Here is a 20,234-nt window from a genome sequence, read left to right as displayed (position 1 = left end):
CTGAATACACAAAAGGGGGCCTTGTAAAAATACTAGGGACACGAGTCATTATTAAAAACAATTAGCCTCTACTGAAAAAATCACAAGTAGAGGAAAGAAACTATTTTCTTATCAAGGGGGTCATGTCCCACGGTTGGGCAAATACTTATTATTATTGTGAGCTACTTTTGGTTTATTTAAGGCCTGCTACTTCATGGTATACACCCGCTGCCATACACACTTGAGAGGCCTAAAATCTAACAGTTTGCTACAATTATTGCAAACTTATTATTTTTCTAGTTGAATAGGAAATAATCGGTTTCAGTACTCTGCTGCGATTGAGCTATATATTGTAGGTGTATCAACCAAATCTTTTGAGCCATTCTCACAAATTTTTCATTGTAAAAAGAATACAATATAATCATATTTGAAAGAAGGCTTTAAAGTCTATATTTTTACACAAATTTGCTCAATACAGCTATAAATTATAGGTGGATGTAGATGTCAAGGTCTTTACTGCAAGATACAAAAAATGTAGCTTAATAAGCAGAGTGTGCTAGACGTGACATTCAAATAAAGAAACGAGTAAACACTTAACAGAAGGGCAAACAAAACATTTTGTTTTTTAATGTTTATTCATTTGGTGTATTTCACAGACCTTATATAACATGGATATTTTATACACATGGAAAGTGTGATATTAGCTATAGTTTCTCAAGCGTCTATATGAATACATGTACAGCACAGCAAAGTGAGTTTTATACCATCAGAACCAGAGTACCCCAATAAATAAATAATACGAGTGACTTAGTCGTAACAATTCAATACCGAGATTTCATACATTTCGTATAGATTGCAAATAGTAATGAGCTGGGAGTACTACTGTTTAACTAGCATGGTAAAGATCAATTAAAACCGACATTTGCCGATAGTTTCTAGTCCATGAAGCTTTCTAAAATACATTACACTGTTCAACCTCAATTGATTACAATATTTAGATCCTTAAAATAGTTTGTTCTTTCATTAGAAACCAGTGAACCAAAACTTTTTCAATCACATTAATGTATATATCATAGTTATGTGTATTTATACCTTGAAGACAATGACACAATTTTGAATAATAATAATAATACATGATGTAGTTACATATACTGAATGTTACCTTTAGTTGGTAAAACTATGCAAACCTGTTAAATTCTATACTAGCATAAGAAGTTCAAAATTATTATGAAAACTGTCACATTCTAAAATACCTTAAATTCATTGTGTAACTAAATTGTAGAATGTTTTGATCTACAAGAAAAACCAAGTCAGCTATTTTTCTTTGCCATTTCAAGATCAACATAAATATAAGGGTTTGCATGCTGATCTTGCCACTATCCTTGGTTTGAATGGTCTAATAACCAAGACTACTAACTAAAATTCTGGACTAGTATATCATTATTTGCTCCAATACATAAATATCTAACCCACACAATTACCAAAGCTACTAGAACATTTATATGTAAATATACTATTTTACCAAAGCTACTAGAACATTTTTAGGTATGTATTCTGCTACATGACTGTTATTGCATCACCGATTCCTATGGTTTGATTTTATACAAAATAAATATACACATACAATTTCGTTACTACTTTGCGAAATCCATTGAAGAATTATTTCATTTTCCATGTTTTTCTTAGCAATGGGTCACAAACTATCACCTATGTACACATACCCTATTGCATTAATGTAGACCAGTGATTGACTGATATAATGTATCTTTCCTTCCCTTGAGGGTATAGCAAACAAATTTCAACCAAGATTCGTGAACGCCTTAAGCCCTTTACCCTTTCACCCCTATGTAACTTTAGTAGACTCTACCATGCATTGATCTAGATGAGTCAATTATGGTCTACAGTGGTGAAAGGGTTAACCAGGGTCATTAAGGTATCACACCCAAAGGATTGGAATTTCATTTCCATTCTCTCGGGGCAGGGAATGGTGGGTTTTTTTCTCTCCCAGAGACCCTAAAAATGTTCCAGCAAAAGAAATATGCTTTCTATACCAATGGCCATGGCCACCTATTATATGTCATACATAGTTAAAAAAATGTCATTCAATTGTTTCTATAGCAAGGGGTCTACTGAAAAATCGCAGCTAAAAACGACCACAAACCAATGAAGAATGTGGAAAATATTGTTGAGAAGACAATGTGAAACATCTCCCAAAAGTTCAACCAATCAAAATTAACACACAACTTGTACTTGTAGACTAATAAGAGGTACAAAGAAGAACATGTTAACAGTATGTCAGGTGGTAGGGAGGGGGCTGTATAAATCCATGGAATTCATGTACATGTATATATATATACACACATAATTATAATTATGAAATGTTCATTCCTTTTTAAAAGGAAAATATAAAGATAGGTTATACTCAACATATTCTGTGGTCCCATATGACTTGCTTACACAGCAATGCAAAGATTATAATTTGATATGGATTTATGTGTTGATCAGTGACGTTACAAGAAGTGATAATGAAGTATCTTGGATACACATTCATAGAGAAATTCGGCATCAAAGGTATTACAGGATACCCTTTAAAGTATCCATAATGTAAAGTAAAATGATCAGTTGCCGACATATGAACCATGATCACAGAATAAATTTGCCATTAAACAAAACAAGTTTGACATTTACTATAGAAATGTGCATAAACAAATATAAATAATTAAATAAAACTGTATTGGAATTTTGAAATGAAATAAGTTGACTGCTCACCAATTGTAAATATGAACACAGGAAACTTCATATTTTAAGCTTTAATAAATAAAATTGCAAAACTGATGCTATATTTAATTGAAGATACCATCATTTTTATATGTGAAAATTATAAGAGTTCTGACATAGTATCAAAGACAATGATTACACATAGCTGAGAGTGTTGTTGTTCTGTAACACAAGATGTGTTAAAAAATTACTTTAACAGTGTATATGCATTAAGGAAGGTACTGTCGGTAGGTCGTTGGGTTTTTTTCCGGGAACTCCGGTTTTCCTCCACCACCAAAACCTGGCACATCCTTAAATGACCATAGCTGTTAATAGGAAGTAAACACAAACAAACCAAACCAAGCAATAGAAAGAACTCAATATTCTGTGGATAATAAATATGAGATAGGACAACACAAACAGTTAACATATCTTGTACATGGTTGACTGCATGAAACTGTCTAGTAACAAATGGTAATTGATTCAGATGAAATATAACATTTTCAACAAAATATTGCACAGGATTGTATGGAAGGTATGTCAAAGATAATCTCTGGCAGCTGTGATATAATAGTCCACCGAAGGGTAAAATCATCAGATATTTAATAAGCTTTACTCGAATGAATCACATCGTTTGAATAATGAAAAAAAATATACATCTTGTAAAGATTTTAGGTAAAATAGTGACAACTTCAATGCTCCGAGATCTATTAAAATAAAGGAAGTCTAAGAATCAGAAAGACAAACTATGAACTAGTTAATGATTTGTATCCAATATACTTGTATGTTTATATATACATTTATCATGGTTGAATAATACATTATATTGATAATGCCTGGGTTATTTTATTAAATTTGTTTTTACTATTTTTTACTGTTGGTAAATCAATGACTAGAAGAGTCATAATGCTGCAAGATATGTGATACTTTCAAAGTCATATTTCAGGTTTTACAACCTTTCTAGTATCATTAGGCCAGCAGCTTTATAAAAGGGAGAGTTTCAGTATACACAAATTTGTTTGTGAATATGATAAGATGCTGGTGTTTTTGCTGTACTACATAACAGTACTGAATACACAGTAACACTTTAAGTTAAGAAAGTTAGAGAAATATAAATGATTACAACTCAGGATAATATAATAATTACAGTAGCTGACAACATATAGTGAAAATAAGGAAATAAACAGCAGAATTAAATGTGTTGGACATGAACAGATATATCCTACAGTATCACAGATACACACTGTCAGTGGGCCAAGGGCAGAAACTGGGAATGCTACAGGAGTTCACTGCAAGTGACTGGTGTTTTTACAGGTGGCCTTCTGCCGGTGAATGGGGAGCCCACAGGGGGTCCAATGACTAGGTCAACTACAGGTAATCAAATGACCAGAAGCCTACAGGTGTTCGAATGCCAGTGACAAGGAATCCTGCAGGTAGTCAAATGCCAATGGCTGAAAGATCAAACAGATAGCCAACTGCCTGTGACCAGGGAACCGACAGGTGGTCCACTGCTGTGAATGGGGAGCCTACAGGAGGTCAACTGCTAATAACTTGGCCAATATATTACTACCAACAGACTAGGTAATTTAGTAACGTTTTAGCTTACAATTGGTGCATCCAGGGTACTGAGCCTATAAGGGATCCACTTCAAGTAACTAGGGAGCATACACGTGGTCTCTTGCCAAACACTGGAACATTTTGACTATTTCATGTCTGGGGGTGAAGGATAGGGACATTCCACCCACCGGTTCCAAATTGGGTAAAATCAGAGGCTTGCTGTGGGTTTTACCCTAATTTGAAATCCTTATGGTTATTGTTGTCCAATTATGAAGTCACCCAAATGAAATTAGGTGTAAGATAGAAATTTCTTACCCTACTTTCTGACCTGGACAATTATGTGATGTAGGCGCAGGAATGAGAGATTACGTATGTGTATGTATGTCTGTGACTGAGTGCCATACATTTCAAGGGTTAAACAGCATATTTTGCGACTTCTTAATATACAGGATCATAAATTTAACAAAAATACACTCAAAAGATACACAAGCCCATAACAAATACACCATACATTTCCTATTAGAGCTGACATCAATTCCTCCAGACATGGTTAGGTTTCTGGTACTAAACAAATGCTGAATGACGACAATACACCAAATCTACATAACAAAAGACGCCTTCCAAAATATCTAGATAATATGACAAAAACAAAACAAAAATCTCAGTCGCAATGGTTCAGGCACCTCTCTTCCTCCCTCTCCCTCCCTCCCTCTCTCTCTCTCTCCCAACTCCCTCCCTCCCTCTTTCACTAACTCTCTACCTCCCTCCCTCCGTCTCTCTCCCTCCCATACTGAGGAAGACCTAAAAACATCCAAAGCAAGGATTTACATACAGCAATGCTTCCATATACAGAGGATTTCAATCTTACAAATATTTATGTAAAATGCACTTAAAATGGGTCATACTGACCTTAATCTTAAATCATTATTTTACAATAAATGTACAGCTTTAACATGAGTAAAAAAACATATTATTTACATAAAACAAAACTGTTCCAATATATTCATGAATCACATCACAAAATAAAAATCACACAACCAGTTTTTGAATAAATGCCTGCAGTGGATTTCAAACCATTTTCAGAATGAACTTGATCTCAAACTGGTAATATTCAAGCAACTGAAGTATCGAAGTAGACCATTTTTCTTGTCAGCATAAGTCAGAGTAACAAAACTTTTGTATAGAGTAATTCTTTTTCATTTGTAGAGTAACAAAAAAGTTAAATATATTCATTAAATAATATTAAGAAGTCCCTAACAAAAGATCTGTAACTCATCAAACTACTGTTTGAGAGATATGAAAATATTTAAACTAACATATTGGAAAAGATCTCCCCATGATATGCTATTCAGCAAAAGTTGCAAGAGATCATCAAAAAAGTATCAAACACAGCATTAAAATCAACAAAGATTCACCTTAAATAAGTACTGATGTTCCTTTTGTTTTGATGCAGTGAAAATGGACGCAATTTAAAAGTTGATTATGCAAAAAACCTGAGGTGCAAAGCCTTTAATTCAACATTATGAAATCCACAACACTGGACAAAAGCAACCATTCTGACAGCAAATGACAGGAACACAAGTAGATATGCATTGTAACATAAATCTACTTTGTTTGGCCTTCTTGTATCCATGTAAATAAAATAACATTTCCTGACATTTTCTGCGTTCATGTTCAATAAAATGTGCATGATTTCTGACAATGAAAATATTTCTACATTGTAGTCTATCAAAATTAAACCCTTCATAATCTGAAAAACTATGTAAACAAAATATCTATGTAGGTACTTCACTGTGTGTTTTATAAGACAACCGAGAATAAGTTCTGCTGAAACATATAAGTTCCGCTGAAACATATAAGTTCTGCTGAAACATATAAGTTCCGCTGTAACATATAAGCTGTAAGTATGGAACACAACGTCACCACTTTTTAAAGTTTTCTTCTCAAAGGATTTATAAAAAAAAAAAATATTGTATTATAATAGCAACTGTTATGGTCTTTCCTGTCACCATTATCAAATTTTATAATTCTGATTTCCGTTATGAATTTTTATTAAATGATATCAGTCGTAAGTTACATATATTTGACTTGTTTGAAAGATACTGACAGAGCTATTATGTGTATTATATATGTTTGTTATGCATGCACCATCTTGTGGTCAATTATAACATTTATTCCGCTGTCCCTTATTTCAACACATTTTTACCAAATACTACAATGACAAAAAAATTAAATCCAGCATCTAACATCTACATGTACTAAAAAGAAGAAATTCCTTTGAATATAATGCATTATAATGGAAGTTTTATAAAAAAAAAAATTGATGATTTTGAATTTCTTTTTTTCAGGATTGACCATAGAAGATTTTACCTAAACAAATATTTAATAACATTTCTATAATAGTCCTTTGCACAATTACCAGTACATTACTCTTTAGGAGAATATGTTATTCATTATGTCTCTTCAGAGTCATATATTATGTCTCTTTAAGAAAATATATTATGTCTGAACATTTATTGAAGTGATTTGTGCAACTATTTTCTGGTTTTTGACTGAGAATCAGTAAACTGGTTTGCCGCTGACAACTGTAGTTATGATGAAACTTTTCATGAGTACCTGTGTAACCTTTTCAAAAACTATGTTCTGGCTTCAAAGCATTACAGGTGAATAATTATGATTTACAATATTAAACTTGATTAAGTTTAAATTAGAATCTTTGTTGGTCTCCTCTAAAAGGAATAGAAAGTGACATATTGAATGATCATGAATAACTTTCAGACTCGATAAACAATGACGTTGTTGACTACATAGACGACTTGTGATGATATGAGGCTGTATATATAGGCATGCTCCGTGACCTGGTTCTTCACTGCTCTAACCAAGATGGCATTTCTGTGTTGGCTCCCTTCAGCTTGATGTTAAACTGCTTCAGGGTGGCTTCAAGGGCGGCATCATTACCAGTAAAATATGCAGAAACAGCATTGTGGAACAGCAGGAGTTGTTTGTGCATCACTTTAACCTAAAAAAACAAGACAACAACAACTCTTAACCATTAAAGCTTTAACCAACATAGTCCAAGGCTGATCACATTCAATATTAGAGGAATAAATAGTTGGGAAGGGAGATACCCCAGGGCTCACTTAATTCATTAACATGAGTTCCGCAGGGCGGAACAATAAACGCCCGTCGAATGCCATATAGTGTTATATACTTTCTTACATTGAAATAAGATCTGCATCATTCAAAGAGTGGTTAGCTGACATGCTATGAAAATTTAGGAGAAAATCTCTGGATAAAAAAATCAAATACTTAAATGAACAAAGGGCAATAACTTTTGGAAAAATTGTCGAATCAAAATTCTTTTAAGGAAGACAAAACTATATCATGATTATAATGTATACCAAGTTTCAAAGAGATCCGTTGAAAAATGTAGGAGGAGATTGTCGGACAAAAATCAAATACTGAAATAAACAAAGGGCAATAACTTTTGCGAAAATTGTCGGAATCAAAATTCTTTTAAGGGAGAAAAAACTATATCATGATTATAATGTATACCAAGTTTCAAAGAGATCCGTTGAAAAATTCAGGAGGAGATTCATCTGATTGCCAGAAAAAATATCAAATACTGAAATAAACAAAGGGCAATAACTTTTGGAAAAATTGTTGAATCAAAATTCTTTTAAGGGAGACACAACTTCATATCATGATTAAAATGTACCGTAAAAACCCATGTAATTTGCGCAATAATTTTTTAAGAAATTTAATACCCAAAGTGGGGGGTGCGTAAAATACACAGGTATAGAAAAATTCAAGTTTTTTTCAGGAAAAGATCGACGATTCTGAGAGATCGCCATCTTGGATTATGTTCCTTGGTACACGGAACTCTAAGACAAATGACGATCAACAAATTTATTTATGTCAAACATTAATAAAAGATACATAATGTGTTGTTATGTGAAAAGTATTAATAAATAGGTAACCGTTAACAAAAAAAGTTTAGCCAAATTCCTATGCCAAGAATTGCCGATCAACTTACGACATTACGTTTCGACATCTCGGTGCGTTTCCCCACACTATTACGAAAATGTAGCTGTTCAATTTAAGCTCCGTTCTATGTAAGTTCTGTAAGTTTTTTCAAATCGCCTATGCGTATACGTATAGCATGTTTTTTTTCCGGCTCACTTTCATGTTGATCTCGCGTCTAACATTACGTAAACACGTGATTGATAATAACCTCGTGAATTATTTCAATATTTATTAAATGAACATCGTAAAAATAGTCTGCGTTAACTATTTTTTTCCTTGGAGAAGATTTAAGGATGTATTGATTGTCCACGCTTCTAGTATAAACATATGTTTTATAATCCCTTATCAGTCAAATCAGTCTGTAGTTATGACAATGCAGTAGGGCTTCGTAATTCACGCCACGTGTTGGCGAGTGAAAAAAACAACAACACGATCCGTCGATCGCGACTGCAAATCATTTCAATTAGTAGAGCTATTGTTAACGGGTAATCACAGAGATAGTGTTAGCTCATTACTGCATTGTAATTTGTAAAAAAATATCGCCAAACCACGGACTTAGATAATCTAATTCCGTGGCCAAACTGAACTGTGACATGACCTGGTTTGAAGTGACGTAACCCAAGCCGCCATGATGAGCCCTTCTCACTGATCGTAATTATGATCAATAAAAGGTATCTAATTATGTCTTTCACCAGGAGATATGCACCAGCGGTTACTAAACATCGAATTACTTATTAATTGATATGTTTTTGTAAGCAAGTAAATGTTTTATGCAAAATATTGCTAAAATGAATTGATGTATGCCGATATGCGCACACGTGTGTCATGTGTGATCAGATAATTCAAAGAAAACAAGCAACAAAATAAACATTTTACGTAGTTTCTTCTTGGTTTTAAATATCATTTTACATCAATGAAAAAAAAATCATAGAAATATATTTAAAAAATATATATTCAGAGATCGATTTTCGGAGCATGAACATCGTTTTTTTTCCAGATTTTTTGGGTGCGCAAAATATTTGAGTAGAACCTTTTTTCCCGATTTTCAGCTTCAAAAAGTACCTGCGCAAATTACACAGGTGCGCAAATTACATGGGTTTTTACGGTATACCAAGTTTCAAAGAGATCAGTCGATAAATGTAGGAGGAGATTGCCGGACAAACAAAAGTTTACGCCGGACGGACAGACGGACGGAAAAAGCCATACCATAATACTCCCGTCAAATTTGACGGCGTATAAAAATATTAAGACCAAAAAATTAATCTTTAGTTTTTAGGCACCTTTTAAAACGTTTTTTATGAACACATCATTAAATTGCATTGGCAAAATAACTTAATTATGCCACCAAAACGGCTGTGATTAGTACTGTTCAAGTAGTGACCATGAGAAATTGGAAGAAAATGAATGTTTCGTAAAGCAAATGTTCCAGACATATTGACCAATACAATCCTTGGGAATTATATAATGATGTATCATTAATTGGAATTCAACTCAAAAGTGGGCCATTCATGTCTTAACAATGTTTGGAAAATATACAGTAAAACCTCACTTCCTCAAACTTGGTTAACTTGAATACCCCTCATTTATCGAACAGTTCCTTTGATCCTGACCGAGTACATATATATTCGTTGTAAAGTAACCCCGGATTAGTTGAACAACTATTCTTCAAAAACCCTGTAATCCTTCAACAAAAAATTGTCCCCGACCCTTAATCATAGTCATAATATTAATCCTATCTATTCGTCAAACAGGTGTGACCTGTCACGCCCGACAGATATTTTACCTGTGTATTACACTGACACTGCTATCCACATGTCTCGAGGCACAGGCTGCAGACCATGCTCATCGTGCTTATACATGTGTCGGCTGACGTCAGATAATTAGAGAATTACCGATAGTATCATTTAATAACTTTAACGTTACCCTGTTGTATCAGCATTATCGTTTTGTGTGCATATTTGTTTTTCCAGACAATGTTTTGACATCGATGATTTGGCAGAAGTGTAAATTCACTGGGTTGTAAAACCATAATTTGGCATGGCAATATTAAGCAGAAATCACAAAGCGTATTCTCAACAAATTTTAAATATATTCAAACTTGAATACGTCGTGATTGGTAATTTCGTTAACAAGATAACAAGAATTCAAGATTTTCTTCATTTTAAAATGATGGAAGAGTTCCTCTGGTTTTGATATTATGTAAAATTAACAAAGCCGATTACAGTATGGCGGACTATGTCAAAATGACAAGTACATTACACATACAGATTTTTAATTTTATTTACTTTCTTAATAACGGACGGTGGCTATATGTTATCATTGTTTAGCTATTTTAAATTTTATCAAATGCTGTCATCTTGATTAACTTCTTTTTCTTATATCATCTACTATCCGCAATATTTGCAGTGCTCATGCTGTCTGTTATCCCACCTGATAAAACAATAACGATGTTGGTCGAACCTCTGATTTGTCGAATACCATGTATTCCTCGAACTATTGATCTGGATCCTACAAGTTTGAGTTAGCGAGGTTTTACTGCATATAATAGTTACCAGTCATAAGTGACACATCAGCCAAACATACCCTATTCTCATCTAGGAATTTCAGTTTGATGGTAACGTCAGCCCTCAATTGTTCAAATTTAACTTTGTAGTCATCAAACTTGCGCTTGGACTCTTCTATCTTGGACACAGTGCCCCCATCTCGAGGACCCAGCTGTAGTACCTCCAGGTCGTTTCTGTACGCATCATATTCTAACCTGCAGAAAAATCAACGGTCAGGAAAAACACACACAAGTTAAGATGTATAACAAAATCATATCAGACAAATGAAAGGTCACACATTGCTTGAAAGGTATATAGAAACCTGTTGATTGAACAGTATCATTGGACTTGAAAGTGATTCTGATCCCCACAGACCCTATGCCATTTGCCTATTTATTGACTTAAATGAGTAAATAGTTTCAACAAAAAATCCTTCATGGCATTATCAAAAGCCTGAAAGAAATTTCATTGAAAGCTGAAACTAAACCTATAACACTGTCAGTCCAAGAAAGTTACAGCTTGACATAACAGCTAGTAAATCGGTACAAACACATATATCTTTCACTCGTCAATGTTGACACCTTTCAGGGACTCGACTGTATGATTATTCATTCTAAAATGTGATATACCATTACACCTATAACAAATGTAGGTGATTACTACACTGATGGGCAGAGAGGTCATTTGTATCCTGGAACTATCCATTCTGACTTGCAACATGTACATGTATTTACCAATATATGTTAGCTTTACTAATGCACTATGTTCATGTTTGCTTTCTAAAGCTTACCCTGATCCCCGAGATAATATACTTGAAGAACTCGCATAACAGGATTCCATCTTTTGCAGGTGCTAAGACAATAAATCATTGATGGTACAATATACCGGTACACATTTCCGATTTTTAACTAATCACTGATTATGATATTCCATATTAAACTGATTATATAGGCAGTGATCAATGCCTTCAACTTTTACTAGTTTTTGATATAATAAAATTGTTCACCAGAAAACACTTAATACCACCATTCCACACCATACAGAAATTGAAGGTATTAAGCATTTTTTTCTAAACTTAAAGCAATATCTTCTAGTCTCACCGTGCATGTTCGTATTGTCGGACAGTCATCAGGGAATCCTCCATGGTCTTATTACACAATGTGTTGACACTCGATGTGAAGAAGTTCATGGCACCTAAACAAGACAGCATTGTGTTACTTATGAAGTACACTTGACAAATGCAAGTATTCTGGTTTCATTTTGTTGTACATTTATAGAATAATAAACAGAACAAATAACATGTGTATCTCAAAACATTTCAAAGATCACTAAATACTGACTGCCAAATTATGATCACTGTATCATACTGTAAACAGTTGTGTATCAGGTACAGACATCATTGTGATGTACCGATGCCAAACTTCAGAACTTGCAAGGACACAAAGGTCAAATGTCAAATGTCATGACTTAAATGTAGCTCATTAAACCAACATTTATTCCACAAAAACCTTCTGACTCACCTTGTTGTGTTTGTGGCTTTCTGATAGAGGACAACTTTCATTTTTTATTTACTTGTGTTAATTATTCTCGTAACAGACAGCAGTACTTATCTGATATAATCTTAAAAATACAATATTCATGACAATGTAGATGTTCTTTTATGGGGTGATCCCACAATAAATGATAGGGAAAATGCAGAATTATTCATTTCCGTGCAGAACTTTATCGTCAACAGCAGCAGATTTTAATGGCTATTGCATATCTAAATTAGTTTTCCTTTACACCACTGAGGTAACTATTTCTATGTGATTCCCTAGGAATCTTTATCATCTTTGTCAATCAATTTTCTTTTTATTCTTTACTAAGTAACAGCTCGTTGTCAATGCCTTTAACTACAAATCAAATAATGTATAACTACTATTTTTTCATTACTTAATGATATTTTGTCCGTCTCATCAATGATGTGTTTAAATGTCCATGTAAATTGCTGCAACTGTACTAGAGGAGAGGAATTAATATAAGCTTATAGCTTGTTTTCCGATCCTCGTTGTATCTGTGTACTGTATTGTAATGTAGTGTGCAAGTGATGAAATAAAATATTGTTTAAACTAAATGTCATGGCTGAAAAAAATGCTCTCATTTAATATGCTGTACTCTAATTAAAGAGGTACATAGGTATATAAAGTTCTGCGATCTTAGCTGCAATATGTTTAGTCTATAAATAACTAAATAACTTAACTGAAGTCACAGATGTCATGGTCTAAGATAAAGATTGCAAAAATGTTATGCAACATGCTGTGAAGTGCATAATCATGTTAAGCTGTGTGACCCTAGTTGCAGTACTTTGTGCATGATTAACCTAAATGCAAAAACCTTAGAAAGCTGGATGGACATACAGACATATGTAATGCTGTATATATGTGCCCTGAACCAATGAATGTCGAAATTTCCAATTGTGTTACATTACATTAAAATATCAAGTTATGAATGATTTGTATTTAAATTGCAACAGAGTGGTACAAACCTAGTAGTGTTTCTCCGTTCCTGACCAGTGCACGCTGTGTCTCACAGTTGTAGGAGAATTCTTCGTGTAGTTCAGGGCTACGTTGCCCCTGCTCTCCGAACGCCTCACCCAGAGCTCGTTGGGTCTGTACCACTTGGTAGAAGTGATTGGTAAGGGTACGTGCCAGACGTAAAATATTGGCATATTTGCGCTGCATGTCTCTAAGAACCTCTATTTGTGTCTCCAGCTCCAGATCAACAGTCTTGGAACCCTTCCCTAATCTCTCAGCCAGGTACTGCTTTGTACACTTAAAAGTGTTCACGCTCCAGTGTCGTATAGACTCCAGTTTGGACTGTGCTGCTGAAACCGTCTTAGGAATAAAGTCCCCATTACTCTGGACTGGTGTTTGACTAGATAGTGGAACATTACTGGTAGCTGTAAAATAAACCACAAATACTATTAAGTAAAATTCTATGATATAAACAAAGGTACTGGTATTTGAAAATGTTGGTAGTAGATTGAGGGTATGTAAAATATAACATACTATTAACACATACAGGTATACCATGGCTACTTGTTAGACCAATTTCAACAGCATGAACATTTTTTATAAGTTTATTGTTCTTAATTTAAATTCATGTGTAAAGAAACCATGCACATGAAGGCTATTACAAATGTATTGATACAACAAATGAAAAGTCAAACAGCATCATATACATATAATACATTTGTATGAAAACATTATCATCACATGACAGGGCTGTTAACTTTCTTTCAGGTTTATATACATGTATGAATTTTCATTATAGTTAAATTAAACTAGTTTATTTATTTTATAAGCTAAATATTATAAAGAACATGTTTACAATCTGTGTGCAGTTGATATTAAAAAGGCAAATCTAGCAGGTTTAACCCTGTAAATCTGCATCTACTACAGCTCCATAATGTGTGCAAATACACACCACATAACATAATTTTATAAACATGACAAAATGTTATTACAACCTGATGATTTTATAGCATGTGCACAGTAGATAATTCTTCTGAACTTTTATTCTTAGGTGTCACTAAACCTGTAGCATTGATGAATGACTAATGCATGTGAATTTGATGTTGACTAATTGCTTATAAATGTACGTGTAATGAATGTATGCATGGGGTCGCTTTTGGCTTATCAGACAGGTCGATAGTTACACTCGCAACAGGCTGAGAGCACTACGTATATAGTATACACTGTAGGTAAAACACCAACCACAAGTTGTCCTACACTATCACTGTCTGAACATTAACAGTGACCCCTATAGTCTCCGATACAATTTACATGCTATTGTAACAGGTGTTGTACTATAATTTGTTTTATCAGTCATGACAATATACATGTTCATATAACAATACTTATTTCTTTTTTTTGTGGGAGGAAAAAGTTGATTTGCAATTCAAAACACATATTGCTATCTTGAGTTATTTGCTGACAAACGCAGACAAGTTACTGTAAATCGCTGATTATATTATGATTGATGAACACACTTATTTTATTTATCATGATCAGAGCCAATTGTTCATTTATATTAAAGTCATTCAATGCAAACTGATCATATATATAGTGATAATAAAATATTTTGCAGCTGAGTTCCAATGAATGTTTTTGGAAATGTATAAAACATTGACAAATTTTATATTTTGTCTTTGTCTTTTATTGTCCCTTTCAAAACATTTTTTTTTTAAATTCTTTTACAAACCAGAATTAAACATTTTTGTAAGGTTTCAAACTTTGAAATATCTTTTGAATGTTCTAAATTTTATCATCAACATTGATTGGTATCAATTTAAGCTTAAAGGATTTAATGTTTATATATGTGGGACCTTTCATCTTGGATGATGTGTCATCTCAAACTTATTACACTGACCCTTTACCTTGTACAAAAGCTTGTCAGATGATTGTAATGGAAACGAAACATATAACAGAAAACTATAATTAAATAAACACAAACGATAGAGTGATTCATTTTCTGGTTAGTCAAAGGATGTTTGGAATATGGAAACCAAATGGTGATCATACTGATATGTTAATGAACAAATGTGAGCTTTGGATACAAATCATAAAGTGCTGAAAAATTCAAGTAAGCTTTTGCATGGGCTGGTTTATTAATGATTAGTTTACACTTTCACTTTAGCCCTAACTTATTTTCTTCATTTTCCAGAAAAACACATTTTATTTCAAATTTGACAATATTTTTTTTGTATTAAATAAAAATATATCCTTGAAATGTTTCATTGCAGCTGTCATTGATGCATATTTTCACTTGTTGTAGACAGAATATATTTTCAAATGTGACTATAATTACATCAAATGGACTATAATTACAGCAAGTTTGATGTTTTTTGGGGAAGTATCTAGAACATACAGCTCAGGTATAATATTAAAGGGTCTACATTTCTACTCTGGCTTAATTAGGAATGGAAATAAAGGCAAGTTGTTAATTTAGATCATCACAAGGGGAATATGCACAGGAAGTGATTATAGATGATCAAAAATGTGCATAAAGGAAATTTAAAGGCTATACAAAAGGAAAGGGTGCAAAACTGTTGTATTTACTTTTCCTCCTGTCTGTGTCAAAATAAAGTAGCGGATTACAACAGTTATTCCAAAGCAAAACCAAAGTTAAATAAATTAAAACCATATCTATAATCAAAGAAGCTAGATAGGTCAGTTGTTACCTGACAGATAAGTAAGATTAAATAATTTTCACACCTATTACTGTTAAGAAATACTCGTTATCTACATGTAGATAGAGTTAATAGCCTAGGTATGAAACGTCGATTTCATTAATAACTTCAGAAACTACAAACAAAAAATAACCAAGCCTAAGGTAACCAAAATGCAAAGTAAAATGAAACCAATAAAAGCTGAAAAATTCAACAAAAATAATTTTACCCTGACTACGCGCTTCTACATATAGAGAAACAGAACTTGTGAATTAGACAACCAAGCACACAGGTTTACATTGTACATTATAATGAAGGTGGAATGATGTAACTTACAAGTGAACATGCACTTTCTGTGTCTTTCAATCAATTTAACATACATGTGGGTTTTCTCCACATACATGTACTTTTGTTTTCTTCCACATTATTAAGCTCAAAAATGTACACAATTCCATCTGGGCCAATAGAATAGATAACTTCATAAATTTTGTTAAATAATTGTTGTTTTTAAGTGTTTGTATATTACATATTGTATATATATGATTACCAACTAAATCTTAAATTCAAATCATTAGATATATTTCACTTTATTATTTAATATTCTTTTTTACAAGCGTAATCCTTGCTTCCAAATTTAATTCATAATGTTAAAGTTTTACCATTCTAACATATGCCAGCACAAAGAAATAAACCTGTGTATGTCCTACTCATAAAGAGATCAGCAAAGTAATGTTACTCTTGAAATTTGTTGGAATATTAGATTCTTTGTGTCACATAGCACAAAGCTAGCCTCACTACCTATTCTTAGTATGCATAAAACAATGAAAATGTCTACATCTATTCTTTTCTGATCCCTTAAATCAAAATATGCATGGCTAATAGGCTTTTTAATTACAATCATAATTTTACCTAAAGATTTAAGAATATTACAAAAGATGAAAAATCTTTTGAAAGTCTTATCTGATAACAGAAGCTAGTACTTTTAACTTTCTTGTTTATTACAAAAAAAATCTTAATGAGTAACTATTTATCTTATAACCTTTCATAAATCGGATTGTTTAACTTTATTGCCTGGTACATTATTACCAACACTAGTCAGATTTAAAATGTTCCAGTACCGTATGCTAGCAAAAATATATTATTATTTATAAAGTGAAAAATGTAGTGAGAAAAACACACCAGGAGGCATAGTAAATGACCGAGTTAGTCGTGGTTCAGTGGATCCAAAGCTAGCAGCAGACACAGAGCTCCCACTGTAAGACCTACTGATAGTTTTTTTGGGCGAGCCACTCTGGACAGTGTTGCTCATGTCATTGAGGTTTGGGCCATCCTCCAGGATTTCTTTCAGGTCCATCTCGAATGTGTCATCCCGTCTAGGGTCCCCACCTCCATTTGGCACTGCATTCTGATCAGCCATTGTTTATGTCGTATTGATACACTGTAAATAATAATGAAATTGTGTTATGGCTGGTGTCACATGTGTACAAAATGTATAGGTAGTTTACAGGAAATTAATAATATAAGGTTTTGTTTAGTATCTATAGGCACGTGCACCTGTACAAGTCTATTAGCTGTGCATGTACCTGTATAGTCAGCTTTTCATTTACATAGAAAATGCTAACGTATATGAATACTGAAGTGACTGTTTTCTATTGCCATTTTCGTGCTTTAAAAATGCCCATTAATCAATCAGTATTAATCTGATAGAAAGCATCGGTTATAAAATCAGCAGATAATATTCCCACAGGAAATAATTTTAGATTTTTTTTCGTTTCAGGTCAATTGACCTACATGTAAATCTCTTCTGCAAAAGTTTGAGGCTCAAGTTCCATTAATAAGAGTTATGGTAGGATATTGAAATGTTGGTGAGTCGATCCAACAGATATAGAAAAACACTGTCAAATGTCTTACTCCCAAACTAACTGCCATGGTAGCTTTAATTTGCTTTCCTCCAGTATATACTTGTGGACAATGTGCCGACATTTGGTGTACATACTTCACCATCACCATCACTGCCTACATTATTAGTGTTTTTATGTCTATACATTGAAAGTTGGATAGGGGTGTCCACTTATCAGATCATGTGTTATGCATTTTTATACATGACAGGAAAATGAAACACTCTGTTTTCCTATCACGCTCCAGTTTTTCCAGTCACAATTTTTAAGTATTCAGAGCATCTCAAGCAAGCAAGAGTTACCTATCACATGCCCAAGTTCCAAGTGAATGAATCAAAGCCAACAACAACAATATGGTGCAATCACATGATGATCTTGTGTTATTGGTCAATTTCTGTATAATAAATTAATAGATTGCCCTTATGGTAGATTTTGTCATCTTGAGTTGAATCAGTTTATTCTTTTAAAGTTGTTAAAATCAAGTCCTATGATTTCGAGACTGTACAGTATTTACTATTATATATTATCAAAGTATACTATCAACCACTCGATCGGTCATAGCTTGACCAATGCAAGGAACAGTCAGTCTTGTATACTGTTTGTGTATAAGGTAAAACTGTGATTAATTTAAAGTGATCTAACAGTTACAGTCGTAAAGTTTCCTAACCTACATACAGCTGACCATGCAGTAGCAAGTTGTAGCAGGTTATATTTTGGTGGTTTTTTTAATTAAGCAACCAGATATCCAAACCCCCGTCACTGTGAAGCCAGCTGTGGCGTGCCACATCATGACTCATTTGATTCGTAGAGAATGATCTTAACTCAAAACGAAATGCTGATTATGCAAAAAACGTTAACCTAACCCTTGCTTGTTTTCGTTCGACAACACCGGTAAGTTGAAGATATCGTTGCCAGGCAAAAGCAAAGTCGATAGTTTGACAAAAATCGGGAGTGCGAATGAGACGATGTGTAGAGAAATTGCTTTGCTTAATTCGCCAAAATAGTTATATTAATGATATATATTTTCTGCTTATATCCATGCACAACAGTAAATAAACAGAATGCACATGACGTGGGCATGTTTGCATCGCGTCAACCTCGCATTTTACCGAACATATGTTCATTGCTCTCAAGGGATTGTTGCAAAACTATAATTTCACAAGGCTTATGCAAGTGCTATAGTTCCTTGACAACCATAAAACAGTAACTTGATAACAGACCTTTCGTACTCGTAGTAAATTCCTCCGGGACATTTACTTTCTGCTACCTGTCTGTCTGTGTGTCCCTGACAAGTTGTCGATTCTGACGTCATCACCGACACCGAATTATACGGAGATTGTAAATAAAGAAACGGAGTAAAGTAAGAAACTAAAAGTCCGGAATTATATCTTAAGATTAATGTATAGATGATGCAAATTTCTCCCACCCTTCACAGGCGTGTCTCCCTTTTTAGCGGGAAAGATAAGCTTGTCACCCCTAGAGGGAGATAGCCTCGTGCCGATTAGCACGTGACGTCATCAAAAGTGAATGACGATATACATATACATACCACACACGTGCTTTTGTTTACAAACATGGCAGACTACTGTCGGTGGAGCTCTGACTGAAATAATAGGATGGGAGAAAAATAATCTTCCCCTACCTTGAGGGTGTAAAAACAGAGAAATCTCCAACCCCAAGGGTTGTAGGTTTCTCTGTCACACCCTCAAGGTAGGGAAAGATTCTATTAATCATTTAATAATAGATTTTTTCTGTTTACAACACATGCAAGTGTGGATATCCCCTTGCTAAGCGTACTACCAATGCTTGAAAGAAGGGTTGGCAAGGTCGCCAATTTTGCAACAGGGCTTATCACACACTTGAGTTTTTAATACACAATATTAATTCTCTTATATAACTTTGCCCTATATGCATCATCTATGATAGTATCTTATCATGTCTAATGGAAGTTAAACTCATGACAAGTTTCTAAATGCCAAATGTATGACATTGACGGACATGTTCACAATTTTGTCCAAAGGGTTTCCCTTTTTATTTTTTCGTGTTTTTTAGTTTTAGTTGTTCCTTTTTCAAGTTGATAGAGAACAGTGAACGTTTTTTCTTTCTTTTGAAAAAATGTTTTCTGTCTGGTTAGAAAATAAGAACGCAAATTTAAAAAATCACTATAGCAATACGAAAAAGAAATTAAAGCACCAATTTAAAACTCCGTAGTACATCGATGCAGTATTTTAACGGACAAATTAAAAGGCAATACAACAAATATGT

The 20,234-nt window shown here is 33.6% G+C and overlaps 1 protein-coding gene across 2 annotated transcripts; it reads right to left on the bottom strand.

Annotated features, from left to right (window-relative positions):
• Positions 1-595: 595 nt before the first annotated feature.
• LOC110455489 (arfaptin-2-like) lies at positions 596-19,275 on the bottom strand. Of its 2 annotated transcripts, none has more exons than XM_021505653.1 (6): positions 19,190-19,275; positions 17,251-17,509; positions 13,387-13,800; positions 11,963-12,056; positions 10,903-11,077; positions 596-7,312 (listed from the first exon to the last, which is right to left on the bottom strand). In XM_021505653.1, the coding sequence occupies exons 2-6, from the start codon at positions 17,486-17,488 to the stop codon at positions 7,160-7,162; spliced, it is 1,074 nt and encodes a 357-aa protein (XP_021361328.1). In that variant the 5' UTR covers positions 17,489-17,509; positions 19,190-19,275; the 3' UTR covers positions 596-7,159. The 2 variants fall into 2 exon arrangements, with proteins under 2 accessions (XP_021361328.1, XP_021361329.1); XM_021505654.1 differs by having other exon boundaries at positions 17,338-17,509.
• Positions 19,276-20,234: the final 959 nt, after the last annotated feature.

Source organism: Mizuhopecten yessoensis, unplaced genomic scaffold (assembly GCF_002113885.1).
Source record: "Mizuhopecten yessoensis strain PY_sf001 unplaced genomic scaffold, ASM211388v2 scaffold8233, whole genome shotgun sequence".
Classification (NCBI taxonomy): Eukaryota; Metazoa; Mollusca; class Bivalvia; order Pectinida; family Pectinidae; genus Mizuhopecten; species Mizuhopecten yessoensis.
This window is presented reverse-complemented; position numbering and strand designations above follow the sequence as displayed.